At 39.7% G+C, this 13,175-nt stretch overlaps 1 protein-coding gene across 1 annotated transcript in view; it reads right to left on the bottom strand.

Annotated features, from left to right (window-relative positions):
• The window catches only part of LOC124711927 (rhomboid-related protein 2-like), a 57,004-nt gene extending 50,969 nt beyond the window's left edge, over nt 1-6,035 (bottom strand). The window contains exons 1-3 of the mRNA XM_047242183.1: nt 5,810-6,035; nt 5,590-5,664; nt 5,313-5,501 (exon numbers count right to left, since the gene is read on the bottom strand). Coding sequence (XP_047098139.1) covers nt 5,313-5,501; nt 5,590-5,655 — 255 coding nt within the window. The 5' untranslated portion in view covers nt 5,656-5,664; nt 5,810-6,035. The remainder of the gene's footprint in view (nt 1-5,312; nt 5,502-5,589; nt 5,665-5,809) is intronic.
• Between the last annotated feature and the right edge of the window lie 7,140 nt (nt 6,036-13,175).

Below are 13,175 nucleotides of genomic sequence, written 5' to 3'. Positions count from 1 at the left end.
CCAGAAAACTCAACCTATTTTGCACATAAGGCCTAGCTAACAGCATGCACAGGAAATCCACCTAAGTTAAAATTATTATAGCACAATAAGCATACAAAATTAGACAAGTTCACTAATAGTATAACCCCTCACAATAAACCATAAGAATAAAGTTTTCTTAGTATTTACACTTCATTAGCGAAATCATCTTGCTTCCCATTTTGTTACATTAGTTTTATGCATTTTCTTCACAGTAATTTTAATTGCACCAATGGAGAAGTTCACTGGAGAAAACTACAGAATTCTAAGATGAAATTGCTGGCAAGGAGGAGGCAAAATTCTTAGTACTGCTAATACGCATATACAAAATCACAAGACACTATGCTAGCATCTAGAACTACCTGTTTTCCTCTTGCTGTGTTTCCCTCTTTCCCAAAGCCACATACCTTAGTAACTACTGTTTTGAGCACATTTATCTTTCTTAACCTGGGAGCCAAGTGATATGTTTTTCCTTTCTAGTCTTTCCTGACCTTTTATTTCTTCCCCGAAGAAGAAATTAACAGCTCTGACAGCTAGGATAGTTTCTTGGATTTTGACACCTGTCAGTGGTATTAGGAACTTCACCTCCTGAAGATAAGTGGTTTTTTCTTTCTTTTAAAAAAAAAAAAAAATAAAATGAAAAAAAATAAAGAACACACACGCACACTCCTCTATTAACCAATGACCGAATGTGGAGAGGTTGGGGGAGAGCTGCATTTATTTTCAATGCCTTAACCACTTGAAAATGACTAAGTTCAAACTGTAAATGTGGAAATCATAATAAATAGCAAAAATATTGTCTTCAAAAAACTCAACAGGACTGTGAAACCAAGTCAAAAACAGTTGTCTAAAGTAGTGCCCAGCTAAGCATGTGATACATGCAGCAATATCAGAGGATGATTAAACTACTTAAGGTGGATCAATACAATAAATTTAATAAATCATTAAAAAAATATTCTTATGAAAACTCACTTGGGAAATAATACAAACTTCTTTCCAGGAAGGAATGTGAACATATCACAGCCCCGCATGTAACAGCCCTATAGTCCATGAAGATCTTACACTAATAGTATCAAGCAAAAAGGAATATGTTCAATAATTCTACCTGTGTCCCATCTGTAGTTACAATGAAGAAAAAATCAAATAAGATAAATTTAGTTGGCTGAAGTCTAGATCAGGGCCAGCGGCAGTCATTGCTGTGCTTATCTATTGCTCTCACATTGGCAATGTGTCAGTTTTGTGTAGCCAATGGGATGATTCTTTGACATAATCAATGATAGGCAAGAAGAGAGGCAACATATTTCTAGTGCCGAAATTGAAACCACTGTCTTTTCTGTTTTCCAGTGTACTAGTGAGTCTCAAGAGAAATATTTTGTGATTATTGCAGCAAGTGCTATAAAGTGGACTGACGTTGCTCCATGTCTCATGGAATAATTGCAGAAACACGAAAATGTATCAAATGTGGTGGTGAAATGAATACGCAATCGATCTGCATGGGCACACTGCGTAAGTGGGTCAATGTTTTTTAATTAAATTGTGGGAGAAGACAGGTGGATCAATGTTTATGCACAATGCAGTCACACACGCAATGTATTAATAAACACTGATCCACTGACCTCCTCCCATGATTTAATTAAAAAACACTGATCCACTTACTTAGTGTGTTCACGCAGATCGACTGGGTAGCAACATAGAGCAGAGAAATATTTCACTGTGTTTTTGAATATACAATGGATTGTGACACTGTCCTACGTTTGCAGATATTAGCGCAGTTTAAATAGCTGTGAATCAAACAAGGAACAATTATATTTACAATCCTCATTTATAGGAATGTTGCAGCCTTTCTTCCAAATGTATTACTTCAATACACGTTGTCTGCTGACTGCTCTCTCATTGGCTGGTTAACATGAACAGCTGACACCTATATTGTTCCCATCAAACTTGACAGCAAACAACATTCCTGCACGAAACACGTAAATATGTCACTGGCCCTATTCTAAACTTTTAGCAAAAAAGTTATTGCTGCCATGCACATTACAGTGATTATGTACAGAATAGGTAACTGTAGAGTTTACACATAAACCTGTTTATACAGGCTGCTTCCACCGCTATGTATATCTACAAATAAATATTACAATGTGTCATTTATCTGTAGTAGCTGCAGATATATGATACTGCTTTGTAGCAGCACCAGTTACTTTGAACCATCGGGCGAACAGTATTGAAGCCAAAAGCAGAAAAATCACAGGGATTATTCAGTACACTTATAAACTGAGTTCTGTAAATTAGTATTCACAAAACAAAAGTAGCAATAACTTTGGAAACCAAAAGCAACTGACAAAAAAGTTGAGTGGTAGATACAGTCCAATTACAAGCAGCACTTTTCACCACAGGTTCAGGTAGAAAGTCTGAAAATGTAATGGAGATGTTCATCCAAGTGCAGGGGCATATGCTGCAAAAAGAAGCATCGTGTAACACAATGTGGTTCACTGTTAAAATTCTGAGAACATACGTCCCTAGGATAGTTAGGCATCATGTTAGTTCCTTCTACATGCTCCTTAAAAATAACAAGAAGGTGAAAATTACAAAAATTTGAGCTCATACAGAGGCATCTCACAGTTGTCCTTCACATGCAACATTCATGAATGGACCAGGAAGGGGGGAATGGGGGGGGGGGGGGGGGGGGGGGGGCAGCAGTGGCGCGCGCACACACACACACACACACACACACACACACACACACACACACACACACACACACACACACTGGTAGTTGGCTTGTGAAGAACAGATTTAAATGTATAGGTTATTAATACAATAATTTTGCACTATCACAATTTAAACAGTCAGCTGAGTGATGTGGTACAACATGTAAGACTACAGATGTTCAGGAGCTCAAATCCTGTTCAGATAATTCAGAGTTAGGTTCTCTGTGGTTTCCCTAAATCAATTATTGCAAATGCTAAGGTGACACCTGAATAAAGAGGACCACTAATTTTTTCTCTACCTTTTTCTTATCTGAATTTGTGTTCCGCCGCTCATGACACCACTGTCAATGGCACATTAAATTAAATTATAATGTTCTTTCCTCTCAATAACACACACAGCCACATTCTGGTTGTGTCAACGTAAATAGCAGAAAACTACATGCTTGAGAGAAGAATGCAAGTTATGGTCCAACATACAAAACTGCTAATATAACAGCGGTATGACATGGCCGAGAAACTTGGTAGATTGGGCAAGCAGTTAAAAGTTCATCCTTCTGTTGTTCACAGGTTCAGAAGAACATTTGTAACTAGTTGTTCAGCACCCAGAAGGTTCGGGCAAGTACAGTTAAAGGTTGTAATGAGTACAGATGAAATGTCATTATCCACCGTAAAGTATGGACTACAACCTTAACTAAGGTATATCCTTGCTGCACACACAGCTAACATTGTTGTAATACACAGCCTTGCCACACTAACAGGAGCTCTGTACGAGGTAGTAATAAAGAAAACAACAGCTTTAACTATTAATACTATCAACAACGCTGTTTCTCAGCAGTATATAAGCCCTACAGTGACTGTGTTATCTTATAGAGATGTTAAAAACTTGAGCAGTATCTTAACACAATGGGAAAATATGAATTTTCTAAGGACACATAATTGTGGAATGGAAATCTGCTTAGATAGAAAGAGAGGCCCCGAGTTCGAGTCTCAGTCTGGCACACAGCTTTAATCTGCCAGGAAGTTTCATATCAGCACACACTACACTGCAGATTGTCTTTACACATTCATTGGCTTTACGAACTCGCATGTAACACCTTGGGCTGTACTACAGATCATTTATTCAAAACAACCTTCATTTAAAATAAAAGTCTTACCAAATTAGAAAGAAGTAGGGCTCAAGAGCTCTACACATGCTTACAGGCAAAGAGCCAGTTAGGTCTTACACTTAGTACAGAAAAACAAACTAAAAACTCTAAACAGCAATTTCTACAATTACTAAAATTTTATAATAATTTGCCAAATAAGATGAAAGAGATAACTAAAAGACATTTATTTAAAAGGTACTGATAGTCAATGTGTACCTCTTAAATATTGCATACAATATAGTTAAAGATTGCTTACAACTGCGATTATTAAAAACAATATAAAAAAAGGTAATCACTAGGTGATTACAGTAATGTCCTGCCATTTTTCCGAGTTCAATATCTCACTCGTCATGAAAGGATTATCAGTCAGTTTTTCAGAGATGCAGGGGAAGATATTGAAATGTAAGAGAGGAATGGCATGCATGGTCATTAAGTCATCTGCTAATGTGTTGGTTGTGTACAGCCAAAATTGTGCAGAGACTAAACGAACAGTGTATAATTACTTCCTGTCATTAAGAAACCTTTTACACATATGTACAAACATGAAAAATCTTTTTTAGGCATAACCAAATGAGGTAGTGCATTCGTTCAGACATCAACCTTAGATTCGGAAGACTAGAGGCTTATGCTGTGACCAGCCATTGTGATTTAGGTTTTCCTAAATCACATCAGGCAAATGACAGGATGGATCCTTCAAAAAGGTCCTAGTTGAACATATGCCCTCTACTCACTGAAGATGTCTGAATATTCATATGTCTCTAAATATGACTTGTACATTTTATTGTATTAATCTGACAGAACCTATAGCACTGTAAAATGATCCTTGAATAAATAAACTAATATTAACAATCACGCCTGATTATCACTACCACTATGTATATATTGCCGTAATACAACTTATTGTCCTCACAATTCTTATGTAGTGGAACTGTAAATCATTTTCTTGCAATAATACCTATGAAGACATGAGAAAACACTACATCCTCAAGTATAGCCAGACACTGTAGCCACACTATGCTTGGAAAAGTGATGGAAAAGCCAGATGAAGAAAGAGGAAAACATGAATGTAAAAAAGCACCACTACAGTGCACACCCCACACAAAACAGTCTGGTGTTAAGAGAAATAGGCATTTTTATCAAAAAAATGAAAATATATTCAGATTCCTGAACTTATGAAAACAAAAACCTTTCCTCAGATATATACAGCAGTAAACTGTATATAAACTAAAGGAGGGAATGGCACATTCACAAGTTTCTCCATTTCTTCCTACCATCCATCATATACCAATGCCCTCAATAATGTTTTTGAATATATTGTCACCTGTACAACGGTTACTTAATAATTTCGAGTTTTCGTCTTTCAATTCTAGTCAATTAAATTGCCACAAAAAGTCACTTTCGTACACACAACACAATATGAAACAAATGTAAGCAGTGTTACCAGCTTCTCAAATTCATTCCATTCCAGATATCCACTCTGGTCCTGATCCGCTCGTCTCATGATTTCCCTGACTGCAGAGTCTGGTATATCTTTCTCGTATGATTCACTATTGATGATATTCTTGAGTTCTGAAAATGATATTCGTCCATCGTTATCCAGATCGTACTTGTTGAAGACTGCCCGCCAGTGCTGGAAATGAAACGTTGTGGGCGTGAGCATTTCCTTGTGAATCGTCGGCAGTAAGCCGTCTCATGAACACACTAACAAGGATATTTACCGGGTACAGTGGAACTACTGTCTGTTCTGGATGCTGTCTATGTTCATGTCCTTGCAGAGCTGCCATTTCAGCTTACTGAAAGAGAAAATGTATCCATTATTTCTGAAAGCTACCGTGTAAGCTACCTGTTGTGTTGACACTAGCTCTGCACTGCGGATGTACGAAGTATTTCTGTGTATATCGAGACAACCGACAGTAACGAGAGATTGTTGCCACTCACCTGCACAAGAAGTATGATGCTTTGGGGAATCGTTCGAGTCCCGTACTTTACTTTAAAGTCCTTCGTTTGGAGGAAACAAAGCACGATAAATTATTCGCTTACTCGGTAGGTCTGATTGCTCTTGAAAGCCAAGAAAATAATGACTGACTACTGCGACCACTACACGTTACTCAGTCACAAAATGTAACCACGATTCCCTGAAATACCGCTACTCAGCCGATGACTCACTTCTTCATTCACTGCTCACTCTCAGTCTTCTCTTCACTGTATAGGACGCCAACAGCTGAGTAAACAAACTGACATACGCCTACAGACAGCGCTGCGCACGCGTCCTATTTGAAATCAAGGATTTGAGAACTGTATGTCGCAAAGCTGACATTCGGCGGCTGTCGCAGTGGTTGAAGGGAGCGACTGCTAATGGGAAATGCCTTTACGGTCGCTCCCAACAGCCATCGCAACGAATATCAACTTGCGTGTGTAGGTTTTTCTTTTAGTAGGTGATCTTGCACACAGTAAAACTTGCCTTACACGCTTTTTCGTGAGTATCGTCGTTATGTTCATAAAGCGGCTAAAGGCAAGGGATTTTTGCAATGCTAAGTGAAGTAGTACACAATAAACAAACGAACTACAGTAAAAATAATATCAATAAACGAAAGCGTTTGCAGAAGTATCCAGCAGTTAAATTACTTCATTTATGTGAAAAAATCAATTTTGTCTTCTAATTTCCGTGCGCAGTGTTTGTATATTCCGTAAAGAGGGGAAAGCCTATTAAGGTTCTCGTCATTTGCATCAGATTTATAATACTGCAAGTGAGCAGTTGTTGCACCTGTTATGTATATAACTATTCTTGTATAAGTCTATACTAGCTATTATTTGAGTTAGGCCAATATACTGACTACAAAATTCTGAGCTTTAGTCCCATTTGGCAAACTGCTATTTTGAGAGAAATGTCGTGTGGATATTATTGGTCACAGTTCGATTCTAGTATTCCACCTCTTAGGTACAGGATTGTAAGTTGAGTACTTTGACATAAGAAATTAATCATCAAAAGAACAAGTTTTTTATTGACGTAAAGAAATCAGATTTTATAGCAACAATTTAAGTCAATAGCAACTGTACACAGTGACGAGAACCAGGGTCAACGCTTGCATTAGCTTACAACAATCCGTTCACAGAATTATACAGGATGCAAAGTCGTTGCACCTGATAGCTTGTACACGTTATTTACAATAAGATGACAAAAGTCATGGGATAGCGATATGCACATATACAAAAGGCGGTAATATCGCGTACACGAGGCATGAAAGGGTAGTGCACTGGCGAAGCTGTCGTTTGTACTCAAGTGGTTCACGGAAAAAGTTTCCTCCGCGATTATATCTGCATGGCGGGAATTAACAGACCTGGCACGTGGAACGGTAGCTGGAGCTAGGCGCACGCGACGTTCCATTTCAGAAATCTTTGGAGAATTCAATATTCCGAGGTCCACAAAGTCAAGCGTGTGCCGAGAATGCCAAAATTCATGCATTACCTTTCACCACAGACAATGTAGTGGCCGACGCCCTTCTAGCCGGGTTCACACACGCAATAAAAGTGTCGCCACAATAGAGGCATACCGCAGTTGTAGAGCAGTTGCATATGTGAACTCCCAGTTTTCAGTGGCTTAACTTACGAGACACGACTTTTGTCATGCCACAAACAGTTCAGCAACATTGTAGAGCCCGCGCAAAATACCGTGGCTAGTAGATGCGCAGTCGGCAGGGCACATGTGGGGTGAGCGGCAGTGGTGACAGGTACGGGCAGGCGTTGTAGGGGAAATGCCGTTCTAAAGTAAAGCTCACATTTTTTTGTAAATATGTAATTCAGCCCTTCCACGGCCACACTTGCATGATGACCTCTACTTTGATTAGTATCTAAGAAGAATTTCGTTGGAAATTCAGCGATTATTTTCGCCTGGTTTGTCAATCATTTGTAGATTTCACAGAAGTGTCTGTGCAGACACAGTTATGAGAGAATTCTGAAACAGCAGTTTATTCAGTGTACTAAGTGAGGAACTGAGGAAAAGTTAGGTCAGTAGCTTAAGAAAAGGCACATAAAATAAACGTTGTTCCCAAATCCAAAGTATTTCTCGTTTCACCTGCTTTCGGTGCCCCTTTAAAAATTAAATCTTTCATTAAAAAAGTCTTTAATTAGTGGAATAACATGCCAGATAATGAAGCTTTGCATACTAAACATTCGGCAAAATACTCGCTTCTTTGTGTGCTATCATTTGCCAAAATCTCTTTTCGATATCTCAAATTGTTTATGAAATATGAGGAATGTTGTGGATATTTCACACTGGTTTTATTGCTGACGTGGCTCGATCGCAAATGAGTGTGCTACATTAGATCAATTTTCTTGAGATTGGTGACAGGTTGAGACCTCCACCCAAGTCTAAAGAAAAATCAAGTATGTTAGCTAAATTACATATGCAGCAATATATTATGTATTATGCACCAAACACAAAATCATAGCGACCCCTATTTTTCATTGCAAACTTTTTCGAATTTCTCGCAGGCTCTTACTTCCATGTGAATACATCACTATAACTATGGCCATTAACGAAATGATGGCCACATCATGAACCTGATGTATAAAGCTATCAGAAACACAAAAACAAAATTTTTGCAGCAAATAGTTCCCGTAAAAGCGTTTGATAGTAGGGTGTGCACCTCGATTCCGTCATCACGGTCCTGCCGAAAGGTGGCAAACACTGCGGCCTCTTCTTCAGAACAAATCAATGAACTCACCAGGGCCGGCGCAAGCCTAAGTGCCGCCCCGTGCGAGTTGCAAAATTGCCCCCCCCCCCCGTCTTTATTTATACTTTTATTTATTTATTCTTTTTACAAAACGTTTGTGGATTTTTATTTAAACAAATCTGTAGGAAATGTCGGCAATCAGTCGCAATTTTTCTTACGAAACGCAATGCAAGTGCTTCTGATCAATCTTGACTCCCTCGGCCAACTACCGAAACGAATTCTGTAGTTTTCGTTGTAGAGAACGCAACAATACCTATTGCCTGGAAAGGCGAAGTGGTGACGCGGCAGTGCCAAGAACTAGGTCACTTGACGAGGTACAGCGAGGCTACGGTTAAACTAGCGCCCAGGAAGAAGAAGCAAGAAGTTCACAATAAGTATGTGACCGATGATATGGATAAATGTATTATCAGGCAGCAATTTCTATGGCATTACGAACAATAGAAAGAAATACGAAATTTGCGAAACCTGCACAACTTTTGTCAAACAGAAAAGAGATTCAAAGATAGCAAGGAAACCCTTAGAAGCAATGCTCTGTCAATGGATTTTCATTTTAGAAGGTGTCAAAATTAACGTTTTTTTGTGCGGACGAGAGGACATTGTTGCTAAAAGACCATACTTTCTCAGGTTTTCATCAGAATCAAAGCGACCAGTAGTTTACTAAGACTAAGATGAAACATGGCTTCACACGCATTATACAGTAAATAAATGTTGACAAAGTGATAGTGTGCGAGTTTTTTTGTCAAACAAAAGTGCCTTTCAGAGTTTAATTGTTGTTCATGCAAGCGGAGACAGGTGTTTCATGGCTCAAAAACCAAAACGTCCGACTATCACTCAGGAACAGATAGCAAATTTTTCAAAAATAAATCGAAACCCAACTTTTGCCAGGCTTATTAGCAACGTCTTTATCCCTTGTAATTACTCGCAGCGTATTTACCCATTCGGAATACTTCTAGCCATTGTAGGTGTTGGACATGTTTGACCGTAGTAATGTTCAACCATTTTTTTCCATAATGCGGGAAGAATAAAACACTCGGAAACTGCCAATGAAGGGCTTAGCAAAATTGCTTCAGGCTTAACATGTAACCGCAGTATCGAACAGTGCATTCGAATTTCCAAATTAGATTTCGTCTTCAGCAAAATTAGTTGTGAGTAAACGCACGGCGCGTAACAGGTTGGCAGCGCTCCACTCATAAGAGTACTGGCGTTTACGCCAGACTGCTTCCCCTCTCCGTTCCTCCGGCGTAAACACGACGGCGCTGCCCTTGTTCAACAGGGGCGGTCGGTAGGTAGTCGAGGCGCCATGCCACAGTTCCCGAAGCCGCTCCCTCCGAGGTTTGGTTTCGAGTCCCCTCTTGGGCATGGATGTTGAGTTTGTCCTAAAAAAAGGGGGGGGGGGGGGGGGAGCGGCAGAATCGCCGCCCCGTGCGGCCACACGCTTCGCACGTGCCTTCTTGCGCCGGCCCTGGAACTCACCCAGTGCTTTGGACGAAATTTGGTCACTAAATATTAGCCACTGTATCCTCCACAGACTCTATTTGGTTATGCCACTTTCCTTCTACCACTGTTCCATGGTGGCAGTATTTCAAAACACAGGCATTCTGTCGCAGTTATCATGGAGTAGTAATTGCTGCTGTACTCCACTCGATTTCGATGTGTTTTCATTTTATTACTGAAAAAAGTGAAAACAATGATTGGCATGTACACTTTTGCAGCTTCTAGAATCACAAGAATAGCAACTTACGTTGGTTTTCTCCAGCAGTGTGGGTAGGTGGGTGGTGGTGGGGGGGGGGGGGGGGGTGGAGGGAGGTGCAATATTTGCAAATCAATGACTTATCATACACCCTTGAAAGATTTTTGGATGAATAAATTAATCAACTTAATACCCATAATCAGAAAGGCAAGTTGTATAAACTTCATGATTTGTGAGACCAAACATTGTATAAATTGTGTATTATATGCAGGAAAGAGCTCCTGAGTGTGATGTGGGTGCTGTTAAACTAAAAATTATTTATTCAAAATGCCTCTAATCAGCGAATACAATGAGAGTCTAAAGTCTTGGAAGAGTGACATGTCTGTAGATGATATTTACATGCCATCTGTTGGTAGTTTGCAATTGCAGATGGCATTTTTGTCTCCATGTTTTACTTTTTTTTATAAATGTGCTTGTAGCCTCTGATTTATCCTCGTGTAAAATCTGTTTTCAGATACTACATTTGGGTTTTGTCTTCCTTGTATTTAACTCTTGTCACAGCTCCAATGCCGTAACCTGAACTATAACAATCATGCCACCAAATGATAAAATTGACGCCATATTGAAAGCTGTCAACATAGAATTTGTGTTGTCCTGTGTGAATGGTAGCTCAAGATGCCACCACAAAAGGCCACATGCAGTGGTGCCACATTAGATGCATGTTTGAACCCGACTGAGAGCAGCGACATTTGCATAGAGTTGTCAGTGGTAATAGACAAGCAACAGTTCGTGAAATAACTGCAGAAATCAATGTGGGACGTATGACGAACGTATCCATTAGCACAGAGCAGCGAAATTTGGCGTTAATGGGCTATGGCAGCAGAAAATCGACACGAGTGTTTTTGCTAACAGCGCTACATCACCTGCAGTGCCTCTTCCTGGACTTTTGATCATATCGATTGGAACTAAGACGACTGGAAAACCGTGACCTGATCAGTTGAGTCCTGATTTCAGTTGGTAAGAGCTAATGGTAAGGTTCTAGTGTGATGCAGACCCATGAAGCCGTTGACCCAAGTTGTCAACAAGGCACTTTGCGAGCTGGTGGCGTCTCCATAATGCTAACGCCCTGTTTACGTGGAATTGACTGGGTTCTCTGGGCCAACTGAACCGATCATTGACTGGAAATATTTACTTTCGTCGTATTGGAGACCATTTTCAACCATTCATGGACTTCATATTCCCAAACAACAATGGAATTTTTATGGATGACAATGCGCCATGTCGCTGGGCCATTATTGTTCACGGCCAGTTTGAAGAACATTCTGGATAATACGAGAGAATTACTTGGCCACCGAGATCGCTGCCTAACATGAATCCCACTGCACAGTTATGGGACATAACCGAGGAGCTAGTTCGTGCACAAAATCCTGCACCGGCATTACTTTCACAATTATAGACAGCTATAGAGGCAGCATGGGTCATTATATCTACAGGGGACTTCCAACGACCTATTGGGTCCATGCTACGTCGCACTGCTGCACTACATCAGTCAAAAGCATGTCCGATATGATATTCTGAGGTATCCCAAAGCTTTCTTCACCTCAGTGTACAAGAGAGATGTATACTGCTACACCACTACTCTCCACAATGTGTTTAATTTCTTTATTGGTTCAAAAAATCTACAGCTTATGGGATGTATCGTTTCTTTATAACTATTGAGCATACACATAATTAAAATTACATAAAGCATAGAAAATTTAATAATAATATTACAAATAATAATAGAACTTAGTCTAACTGGATTAGCTGATGTTGCCCTTATTTCTTGTAAGTTTTTCGAAAAGATCTAAAAATTCTAATAATGAATTGAAGCAGTGATTAAAACAAAATGTGGTTGGAATTTTACTATAGGCCTTACCTGTAAAGAAGAAACAGCTTTTATTTTATGTTTTGCTGCTGGATGTGATGATGTGTGGTTTGTGGGACGCTCAACTGCTCGGTTATCAGCACCCATACAAATTCCCAACCTTTGCTCAGTCCAATCTCACCACTTTCATGAATGATGATGAAATGATGAGGACAACACAAACACCCAGTCACCTCGAGGCAGGTGAAAATCCCTGTCCCCGCCGGGAATCGAACCCAGAACCCTGTGCTCGGGAAGCGAGAACACGACCACGAGATTTGCTTCTGAAAGCAGTGTACCAAAGCAAGCATGAGGACACCAGATGCGAATTGTTTTCGAGCACAATTCGGCGATCAGCGTAATTAGTAAAACAAATAATGCCATGCTCTTTACAAAATATCTTATGATTAATCTTAATTAGTCATAATTAATCTCAATTAATCCTATTTGTTCAGCGTCAGAAAATCTTATGCATAACCAGTGTGTGATGCAAGAAGCGGACTTTTATGGGCGCATACATATATTGAAGGACAAAAATCGTGACACCAAAAAATAAATAATGTAGAGCAATGAAATTTCAGGAGTACATTTGTCTAGGTAACATACGAGGGTTGGAACTTTAACAGTGGCAACTATTTATTTACAGCTCGTACAAAATAGATACGTGTTTCAAAGTTCACTGACCTTCAAAGTAGTCACCAGCTTTGTGTATAACCTGTTGCCAGAGATGTGGAAGTCGTAGGATACTCTTAGCAGTGCCAATTGTGTTGACAGCCCGAGCGGCGTGATCTGTTGTCCGATGAATTTGTAGCAGTTCTGATGCGAATGCCATGAAGCGTTCCCTTCAGTTTAGAAGTCGAGTTGCAGTAGGTGGTATAGCACTTAGCAGCCACATTAGTCAGACAAATCAGTAACAGCCTGCACTGTACGTGCTTGAGCACTGTCGTGCAAAATGGTGGTCAGGTCCTTCAGATA

Source organism: Schistocerca piceifrons, chromosome 8, assembly GCF_021461385.2.
Source record: "Schistocerca piceifrons isolate TAMUIC-IGC-003096 chromosome 8, iqSchPice1.1, whole genome shotgun sequence".
Lineage (NCBI taxonomy): Eukaryota > Metazoa > Arthropoda > Insecta > Orthoptera > Acrididae > Schistocerca > Schistocerca piceifrons.
The sequence above is the reverse complement of the archived record's forward strand: the minus strand, read 5'-3'. Positions and strand labels throughout refer to the sequence as shown.